This window comes from Balaenoptera borealis, assembly GCF_965194805.1.
Source record: "Balaenoptera borealis genome assembly, chromosome: 7".
Lineage (NCBI taxonomy): Eukaryota > Metazoa > Chordata > Mammalia > Artiodactyla > Balaenopteridae > Balaenoptera > Balaenoptera borealis.
Genome location: NC_138864.1, coordinates 65,900,598 through 65,911,850, shown reverse-complemented (window position 1 = coordinate 65,911,850; position 11,253 = coordinate 65,900,598). Strand labels below are relative to the sequence as shown.

General features: G+C 37.6%; 1 protein-coding gene across 2 annotated transcripts in view; it reads right to left on the bottom strand.

Moving 5' to 3' along the window:
• The window catches only part of LOC309631767 (uncharacterized protein), a 334,396-nt gene that overhangs the window by 18,873 nt on the left and 304,270 nt on the right, over nt 1-11,253 (bottom strand). Inside the window, exon 4 of one of the 2 annotated variants that reach the window (XM_082398697.1) lies at nt 6,913-7,031. In XM_082398697.1, the coding sequence (XP_082254823.1) occupies nt 6,948-7,031 (84 nt within the window). In that variant the 3' untranslated portion in view covers nt 6,913-6,947. Of the gene's footprint in view, nt 1-4,564; nt 7,032-11,253 lie in introns of those variants that run through there. The other variant, XM_082398696.1, reaches the window with a different exon arrangement.

The following is an 11,253-nucleotide window of genomic DNA, read 5'->3' as shown; positions in this document are numbered from 1 at the left end:
TGACTCTTCTGCCATCCTCTTCCACTTATAAGGATCCTTGTGATTACCTAGGGCCCATCCCAGTAAACCAGGATAATCTCCCCATCTCAAGGTCAGTTGATTAGCGAACTTAATTGCATCTTCAACCTTAATTCCTCTTTGTATTGTAAACTAATACATTCACAGTTTCTGGGGACATCTTTGGGGGCCTTTATTTTGCTTAACACAGGGTTTAATTTTGTATTACCTTGACTACCATTGACATCGACTATTTTTACATGTTTATTGACTACTTGGCTTTCATCTCTGTGAATTTCCAATTTTTTCCATTGAGTGCTTTCTTTTTCATAAGATTTGCCAAACCTCTTTGTGTTTTCAGGTTTCTAATAATTTGTAAATGACATGTATTTCAAATAACATCTCTAAGCCTCTGACTTCTCATTTTCCTTTCCTTTGGTGTCTGTAATTCAGAAGTGCTGTTCTCAATGTTGTTGTTGCTTTAATATAGCCAAATTTATCACCTTCTGGTTTATAGTTTTGGTGACTCATGAAATGTTTCCCTACCTTGAAGTTATCTTTTCTGTATATTATTTCCCAATTGTTATACAGGATGCAAATACTTTTCTGTAGTAAGTTGATTTACAAGAATTTGTTGCTCTCCCTTATTAGTTCTAATAGTTTTTTTAATGTAAATTCTTTTGAATTTTCAAGGTAGATGGTTTTATTATCTTCAAATAAAGAGAGCTTTTGTTTCTTCCTTTCCAATTCTTATACATTTCATTTCTTTTATTTTTCTTACTGTGCTGGCTGGAACTTCAAATACAATATTGAACAAAAATAATAATAGCAGGCACTTAAAATTGCTTCTTTACTTTGAAGAAATTATTTCTAAAATTGTATTATTAAGTATAACTCCTGTGAGTTTTTGTTAGACATCTTTTACAAAGTAGATTTCTTCAATTCTACTTTAATAAGAGTTTTATCATAAATAGTTGTTGAATTTTGTTAAATAATTTTTCTATCCATTGACTAGTTTCTAATGTAAAGCAATTTTAAAGGTAAATGCAGATTATTTTTTCAATGTATCAGCAAAATTATATTTTAGCTTACATTGATTATACTTTTAAGCACCAAATAGTAAAAATGCATATACAAATATAGTTACTGAATAAAATCTTTCTAAAACATATTCGCTATTTCTGTCTTCTAAAATAATATATGCTAAAAGTTATGACAATGTCTCTTAATCATTCGGGATAATCAAATAATACTTAATAAGCTATGCTAGACAGTGCCAATATTTTAAAATCGTCTTTCTTCCCCTATCCCCAGGTCTGAATCTCATGTCTTCAGTCTGCAGCACTCAGTAACTGCCTCCGGAATTCATCTACCAACCCCCCATGTCAGTCCATCTCATTCCTTGAAGTTTTAGTTCCTGTCTTACTGTCAACTCTCTTCAATATAACTGCTGTCATAATTCTTGGAGATATCAGTAATCACATATGCGATGCTTTTCACACCCAGCACTCTTAGTTCCTTGAGCTCCTTCTTTATACATAAGAAAAACCTCTTCACTGTTTCTCAGCAGAGCCCTTGATCGTGTCATTACCGAAAGCTAGAGCCTTATTCTACTCTCATTTTAGGCACACCAATAACAATAACCTCCTATAATTCCAACTCTCTCCTTCTTGGCGTATGTATAACTCCTACAATTTTTTGACCACAGACTAATATACAATTGATCCCATACGTTTTTGTTGCTCTTCTGACCTTCATGTCTTCCTTGCACACGTTGAATCCTGTCACGTATTAGCATTAGCTTGTACACACCTTCAACTCCCTTGTTCCTTTTATTTTCTTTCTTGTCCTTGCTCTAACCATGGTGAAATTCAGCTCTTTACCCATTTCATACTTGTCCTGGCAGCTGAAAATTTCAGGAAACACACACATACACACACACACACACACATACATATGCACACACACACACACCCACTCACTCCCCAAGGTTGGACTTACGTTAAATTCAAAATCACTAATCCTAAGCAAGCTTTGAATACTATTCAGCCCAACAACCCTACTAAATGTCCCCTGTTCATTCATTCCCCCGTTTTAATAAATAACTATTTCATTTCATCTCGTCTTTTCTAAAACTTTCAATATCTTCTTTTCATTCTCCCTCTTCAGCCGATGACTTTGCTTTGTAACTATACTTCCATGGGGGAAAAAAAGCTTTCAAAAGTTCCTGCCATCACACTAGCCCAACCAATTGCATCTGACTCATTCCTATGCTTTCCTTCCAGCTCCCACTGATGAGACATCGATGCTCCTCTTAAGGACAAAGCCTGCACTTACCCGTTAGATCCCATCACCTCTTAAAATTAAAAAAACCATTCAAGCAATTCTCCACTCTCTCTGCCTAATCATTAAATGTTCTCTTTTCCCTGGATGTTCCCATTAGCATAAAATGTAATAACATTTCTTCCATTAATAAAGTAAGCGACCCTACTTCCCCCTCCAGCTCCTGCCCCATATTGTCCATCCCCCTATACCAAACTCTTTGAAGAGTTCTCCATAAATACTGTTTATAATTCCCATTTTCTCTTAAAAGCACTATACTCAGACTTTTGCTCCTTTGAACTGCACTCATATCAAAGTTATCAGTAAACTTCATGTTGCTAAATCCAGTAGGTTTCACCTCACTTAATCTACTACAGAAGTTGACACTGTAAGCCATTACTTCCTACTTGAGACATAAGCATTATGATGGCAAGGATTTGTGTGTTTTGTTCACAGCTGTATCCCTAGTACCAAGAACAATTTCTAGTGCAGAGTACTCAGCAAATATTTGTTGAATGAATAATTTTCTTTCCAGTGAGTATTTAACTCATTTGTTTCCACTTTCTGAGTGGCTACTACCAATGTTTTGAGTCTATTCCTTTCCAATATGTTACTTCTAATACACTATGAAACAGATAAATGGATAATAGTGTTAAAATCTTGAGAAAAAAGACATATGTAGTCACTAAGTTAATGGCTGGGGGACTCTACAGTAATTAAAACATAAGAGCCTGAATGAATTCATGTTTATCTTTAACTAGAAACTTTTTTTCCCTTTGATTTTGGTTTCTTGATTTTTTACAATGTGGTTAATTTTACTAGATAAGAGCACTTGGGATAAGTGAAATATAACAATAATTAGTGTTAATAATTTTTCAAGAATAATATATAAGGCCCTTGAGTGTTTTTTTTTTTCCAATGGGATGTTGACGTGATTGACAGAAGGATGCCAAGAGGTACAATGTTTTGATGTACAGTTTCATTACTCTTAAGGAACAAAGGAGTTTTACTGAGAAGTTAATGAAGCTTAATCTTCAGGACCCCATACTTGCACAGGCCCCTTCTAAGGCCCTGGGAGGTGCAAGCACTGCATTCACATGGTCATGTTTTTGTATAAAATGCAAAAACAAGCTATTTTAACCACAAGTTGTACAGATCACTGTTACTTTCCTCTCCAACAAGACTAAGCCCTAAAATGTGTGCAGCCTGGGCAAGAATACAAATGGAGGTCCCATCCTGCAGCCAAACCCCAGTTCTACTCCAGACTCTATCTAATAGGTCAAGGGTCCTCAGCTTGCACGTCACCCCAACCCACACATTTGAGCTCCATCTACACTCTCCCTACCTCCAATCCTGAAAACATCACCTCCCCCACCAAGGCCTTGGGACTCATATAACTGGAGCGCTGAAAACGAAGATGCCCCTGGGGGAAATTCATGCCTTGGAAGCAGGCTTGAGGCTCTGTGGAGCAGGGAGTTCCAGGGTTCCAGGTATCTGGATCATGGTTATAAGGGATAAAGGGGATAAGAGCGGGGCTCAGCACAGGCTTGGGGAGGACACACATTTTCATGGTCCATCAGACTCCTTGCCCCAGATCTAAGAGCAACTCTGAGGTCACTAACTCTGACCTCCTCCCTATCACAATTCCCCTCAAATAAGAGGACACTGGAATGGCCACAGGAATCTAATAGATGGTTGATGTGGGGATAAAATTTCTTTTTTATTTAGTGGAGTATGTATCTATATGGCGTGCAGTCACTTCCAGGTATAGTTTAATTGGTACTGACAATTCTGGTATAGAAATTGTGTTTAGGAACCCTCCCTCTGCTCCCTATACTGACTCACGCATTGAGGTGACACAAAGGGCAGGGCCGGGGGTCACATCACAAAGTGATGCGCTCGTACCTGGAGCTGGAATATGTGAGAAGCAGGCGAGAAACAAGGTTTGAGGAATACACAGACAAAAGCTAGTGGAGAAGAAACAAAGTTTGAAATGACATAGCCAGAACAGTATATTTGCAGGAAGGTCTTCTCAATCTTAAGCTGTATATGTGAAAGAACTTGATAGAGGTTTTCCCAAATTTGAAAAAAAAAAAAAAAATCCTTAAAAATTGTACATGGCTTCGTCAATAACAAGTCATAAAGCCAAAATAAACTTTTTTTAAATTATCAATAATAAAGTCAATCAACCATGTTACAGGAAAAATTAACTTTCTATTCTCTCTACAGAAACTACTTTAAAATCATTGCCACACAAAGAGGTAATCAGAGAGCATATAGCCAAAGACATAGGGGGAAAAGGTGGTAAAGGTGCTATTTCTCTGAGATTTGTGATGTTTGTAGTATTTATCAGCTTTTAAAATATACTTACCATAATTTATCTAATTAGATATTTTTGTATCCATAATTTTACATTATTTTTCTTAAAAAAGGGGTCCCAATATTATATAAACTTCGGGCCCCATAAAACTTGGATCCACCCTGGCCAAGAATAAGGAATTATATCAGTTTGAAGGTGAATATTCAAAGTAGAAGACAGTACAATGTACTCTCAGACTAGTAAGGCCCTTCCCAAGACTCCAAAGGTCCTCTGGAAGAAGCACAGCTGTTCTAGATGCCACCTGCACAGAAAGAGGATCCCACCAGCCATGAGAAGCTCATCTTGACCATTTTCATGGGAGAAGGCTACACGTCCTGTTCCCTCCACACTCTTCACCAACTCTTTTGGAAACTATGGCTACAGGCCTGTCTGCTCACCAGATCCTAATGACAGGTGCAAATCGACACTCACACAGCCCACACCCAAACATACTTTGCTCTATTTTTATTGCAAAACTTGATGAATAGAGCTCAGTTTTCAGAAGTAACTCTCAGCATGTCCAGACTTTAGGTCAGTGTGAGGACCACACTTGTGTTCTCCCTCCAAAGAATTCCATTTAAATGATGAAAAAGGATGCTGTTTCCAGAGCAAGACTTTTTAAAATATTAAATATTTTAAGGCACTTTCTAAATACTATTTTTGACCCCATTTTCAACACGGAAATATAATGAACAAGAATGAGATTTGGCCTGGGTCTAGATATTAGATTAAAACAGAGAGCAGATACTTTCAAAGTCAATTGCTGCCTGCAAACCATCCAGTAGATTACAGCACTGTGGCAATCCTCATCTATATTGCATGTTAATGTGGCTAGATTCTAGAATCAGCATGTAATAAATGCTGGTGCACCTCGCCTGTATATTTCATAGGTAAATGGGTAAGTCCCCGTGTCACACATGTGAACCACCAGAAGAGGTAAGTCGAGAGAGCTAAGGAGAGTAGAAACTTTTTTTTTCTTTACAAACTTACAGCACATTAAAGGGTAAATGAAACAGTTCTGAAATCGTTGCCGCCCTCTCAAGCTTTTTTTCACACCAAATCAAACAAGACTTGTAGCCATTATTAAATGTGTGTGGAGCTGCTAGTTAGAAGCCAGAGAGGTATTCTGCCCTACTTTTCTCAGTGTCTGATATTGAAGCTATCACTGTAACTGACAAGAGCCCTGTACTCTCTTGCCAGGAGGCAAAACCAGTCTGGGGAGCGGCGCTCAGTGATTGCATATTCTTTCCTTGGAGCTATGACAAGAGCTGATCTGTGCTGCCAAGTCCAGTTACACAGACCAGCACTGCCCCCTTGTTTCTCATAGAATGCTAGAAGCCCTGACGTCTTATGAGAGTGCCAAAATAAATCTGCGGTGTTAAATAAGGATGAGCACAGGTTTATACATTTTATTCTAACAGCCTAGTCGAGTCATATCTTAGAGTGTGTCTAGTAAATAATTATTTATGGAGTGAATAAACTCTTCCCCTGGAAAAAATACATGCCAATGCTGCCAAGCTAATCATCTTAAAACAGTTACGAAAATTAAATAACTTTGACTGTTCTTTTAGTCTAGCCTTTCAAGACAGACTATAATTTTACTTCCTTTTCTCCCTTTTTAGCAAGCCTATACCCTTGAAGCTAAATTAACGTATTTTCTTCGCTGATTCAACTAAGACTATCAAAAGATCCAAGTGAGGATAACTGGCCGTGCATTTGAGGGTTACTTTACCTTTAACATTAAAATGTCACCTGCTAATAACGACAGAGACAAAAGGTGCAATAAGGCATTCATTATTTTATGAGTTTCTTACCTAACAAGATAGAAGTACTATATAAACTTTGTTGCTTAGAAGCTATTTTAATGCATTCCCAATATAAATCAATAGACCAGAAATTCAATGAAAATTACCACAGATCTCTTTTATGTTATAGATTTTTTTGATTCTTTATGCATAACATTACATTGAAAATATCATTATTCTTTGATATCAAGGTAAAAACCACTTCAGCCAATATCTTGTTTCACACAAAGTCTCACTTTCCAGTTATTAAGATTCCCTTGCATATATGCAAAGACATCTAGTATTCTAATTTGATATGTTTGGCCCATTGTAACAAGGTATAGGATATAGTAGAATGAATGTGTATAATTTTGAAGTTTAATGTATCCTTAGGGGCACTCCCTTTTTTCAGATAAGGAGACTAGAGCTGAAAGAAGTTCCATGACTTACCCAAGCTCAGAGAGTTCTGTAACCACAGGTCAGAACTAGAATGAAGTTTCTCCAACTCTTGGTCCCCGTGTTCTTCCTCCGTTACAACTCAACACGCACAGCAAAATCCGATCAGCGACCTTAAGAAAGAAAGATTGATTTCAAAATATAAAAAAGTCTAGATTTGAAAAATTATTAAAGGTGTGCTGTTTACCTATTTAGCATTAGATTAAAATGTGAGCAAAGTAATCAAACAAAATTGTATTAGTAATTACTTTTACTTCTTAGTGAATGGGGTTTAAGTTTGGAAAGACTTAAGAGAGACACGTGTCAGTACCAGAATTTAAAGCTATAGTAAAAGAACTACTGTTAAATTGTTGTTTTAAAAATGTAGAGAAAAAAAAACTATTACAAGTGATTTCATTAAAAACAAAACAAATATATCATGTTTAACTCATCGCCAGTTAAAATGATTAGTATCTCAAAATTACTGATATCTTACTATTGATTTTTTTCTCCATATTGGAGCTATGTGTGATAAATATGGTGTGGTAAATAGTATGTGAGAAAACAGAACTTCTCTTTTTAAAGTGTTATCTGCAATAAATAAGTTAAAATACTCTGTGCCTGAAGGTAATACTGATTTCTTAATTTGCTTATATGAAATTTAGCCCAAGAGGGTAATCTAAGAAATTCAACTACTCCATAAAGTTTGCTTCCTCATTTGAATAATTCATCTTAATATCTAGTTGCAGTATCTGGCAGCTTTCCACTCTCCTTTCCTCACGTTAATCATTACTCAAAGGTATTTACCTTAAAAACTTTTCATCTCATTAGGCTGCAAAAAATAAAGTCTACATTTACAAAGGAAAGTTTTGCTAGCAGCATAGAGTTGGTGCTTTTTTTAAAAAGCAGAGTTTTCAATATAAGACAACTTAAGGTTACTCAAGTGTCATTATAAAAGTCAATATAAATGTTAAAACATTACCGTATCTATTAAGTAATCCTAAAAATAATCATTTTATTCAATAAATAATAACCTTGGTATGTCAAATTATTTTTAAAAAGTTCAACTTCCATACTGTAATAAAGATTCCAATTTGAAAAATATTGGTTCAAAACTAAACCCCTGCTTTTCTGCCCTGTTTCTTCTAATCTACTTTGTCTCCAGCATTTCCCACTTCCCTAAATGCAACCACAAAACATCCATGTGTTCATAGCTAGGAACCACCTGGATTCCCTCCACTTTCCCACAGTCCACCAGCACATGTTATCAGTTATCCAAAACAACCATAAACCCTAATCTATGCTCCCATTATTTTAAAAATAGCTTCAAAATATACTTCTGGCTTTTGTTCTTGATCCTCTGCGGTCTGCTTTCCACATAGCAGCAGGAGTGATTCTTTGAAATGTTTCTTGAATCCTGTATGCATCTGACTAAAAACCCTCAAAGGTTTTTCTTTTTTTTAATTGCATTTGGAAAAAAAATTTTTACAAAGAATTGTCACGGCCCTGTCATTACAGACATCTGCAATCTTGTTGACCTCTTCCTTACTCCTGTTAAGCACATTTCCTCTGAGGCTTCCTAACATTTGCACATGTGGTTTTCTCTGTCAGGAATGCCCTTCCCTCTTTTCTCTTCATGGCACGTTCTGCTCATTGGTCATAACTCAGCTGAAACTTCTTCTCAGAAAGACTTTCCCTCTCATCTCTATCTAAAATGGGTTCTCTGTATCCCAATCTCTCCAAGCCAATATGTTGTACTTCCAGATCCAGCTGTTTAAGTCACCAACCTGTCACCATCTATATTTCTTTGATTTGGTTGTTTATTGCTTATGGCTTAGCCTTTCTCCCCACCCTAAATATAACTTCCTGGAGTGAAGAAACCATATCTCCAGTAGTTCACCAAAGTAACTCCAATGTTTAGCAAATTTAAATTAATGACTAATTGGTAAAGATGTGGGTAAAATGTTAAAACTCTCATAGTTTTTGATAATTTTCATGCTTATAAAAATAAAAACAGATCTTAAGCATTTTCAAGTTAAAGAAAGATAGCGTTCATATGGGTAAAGAATCCTAAGACCAAGCAGAACACATCTAAGTATGTGTTTTGATGACTACACATTCCCTGATGACTATTAGGGGTATTTTTATTGGAATCTTCCCAAGGCATTGGAAGTTAACAGAGAATTCAAGTGAAGTCTTGTTTTGTTTTGTTTTGTTTTTTAGGTACTACACATCTTTGTCTATTTAACTACAGAAGAAATTCTTCATGGACCTGTGTTCTGGAGAATAGCAATTTCAAGATCAAATAATATCCAGTCATAACTGGCAGGTTACTCATAAATTGTGATGGATTTTTCCTGATAATGATGAGCACCCCTTGTAACTTGCATGCATTGGTGATACAGCTGGCAAGAGTTAAGAGAACTATCTCAGGCTCTGGAGCAGAGGTTTTCCTCATTGTGAAGCTAATTAAGCCACACATGGACTCTACCCCTGAACTTGCCCCCATTAGCATCATACTATACCCAACGAAGCCAACTAGCCCGACAGACTGAAGGCCAAAATACTCCTACTGACATTCCACCTCTCATCTTCAGTCAGAGAGGAATCAGCTTTTAATATTTACCAGAAAGCCTGGTGATAAATTCCACAACTTAATTTAAAAGATATTTCAAATGGGATGTCAAGGTAACAGTTCAAAAACCTTTAGACTTTGTAGGTAAGGTCTGTTTTTTGTTCTCTGAATTATACCATTTTCCCAAATAATCCGTGCTTCAGATTTGGAAAACTTATGATGGAAGCACAGAAGGCTTCACTTAGCATATGTAATATTTTCCTAAAAAGTCAATAATCACAAACTTTTGTGTATATATGTACATATGTATGTATGTTGTTTGTATGTATGCATATAAAACAGCAATTACAGAACATTGTTAATGTATATTTTCCCCAAACTCTGAATGCCATCATATTCACCAAGGCAACAAGTTGAAAGAGTATCATATTGATTTCTTTCAGTAAATGGACATTCTACTTTGAGTTTTGAGTGTTCTGAAACCTGCATTGTTCACTCCACTTGCACTCTTTCTGTTAGTTATTTTGTGTTCTAGTGAAAAATTTTAATCTTTCATGATTGGCAAAAGTAGCATAAGTGATAGTACTGAACCTATCACAAAGAAAAACAATGGAAGAATGTATCAGGCTGATGTTAAGTTTTTCAGTAGATCAAGGAACTAATACAAGAAATAAGAGAGAGATCACAGATATAAAGAACATCTAGTGGTTACCAGTGGGGAGAGGGAAGGGGAAGGGGCAAAATATGGGTAGAGGACTAGGAAGTACAAACTGTTAGGTATAAAATAAGCTACAAAGATATATTGTACAACACAGAGAATATAGCAAATATTTTATAATAACTATAAATGTAATATAACCTTTAAAAATTGTGAATCACTATATTGTATACCTCTAACATATAATATTGTATATCAACTATACTTCAATTAAAAAATATATATAGGGGGGTCTGGGCAAGATGGCGGAAGAGTAAGACATGGAGATCACCTTCCTTCCCACAGATACATTAGAAATACATCTACACGTGGAACTGCTCCTAAAGAACACCCACTGAACGCTGGCAGAAGACGTCAGACCTCCCAAAAGGCAACAAACTCCCCACGCACTTGGGTAGGGCAAAAGAAAAAAGAAATAACAGAGACAAAAGAATAGGGACGGGACCTGCACCAGTGGGAGAAAGCTGTGAAGGAGGAAAGGTTTCTACACACTAGGAAGTCCCGTCGCGGGCAGAGACTGCGGGTGGCAGACGGGGAAAGCTTCGGAGCCACGGAGGAGAGCGCAGCCACAGGGGTGCGGAGGGCAAAGCAGAGAGATTCCCGCACAGAGGATCGGTGCTGACTGGCACTCACCAGCCCGAGAGGCTTGTCTGCTCACCCGCCAGGACGGGCGGGGGCTGGGAGCTGAGGCTCGGGCTTCCGTCGGATTGCAGGAAGAGGACTGGGGTTGGCAGCGTGAACACGGCCTGAAGGGGCTAGTGCGCCACAGCTATCTGGGAGGGAGTCTGGGAAAAGGTGTGGAGATGCCGAAGAGGCAAGAGACTTTTTCTTCCCTCTTTGTTTCCTGGTGCACGAGGAGAGGGGATTCAGAGCGCCGCCTAAACGAGCTCCAGAGACGGGCGCGAGCCACGGCTATCAGCGCGGACCCCAGAGACAAGCATGGGACGCTAAGGCTGCTGCTGCCGCCACCAAGAAGCCTGTGTGCGAGCACAGGTCACTATCCACACCGCTCCTCCCAGGAGCCTGTGCAGCCCACCACTGCCAGGGTCCCATGATCCAGGGA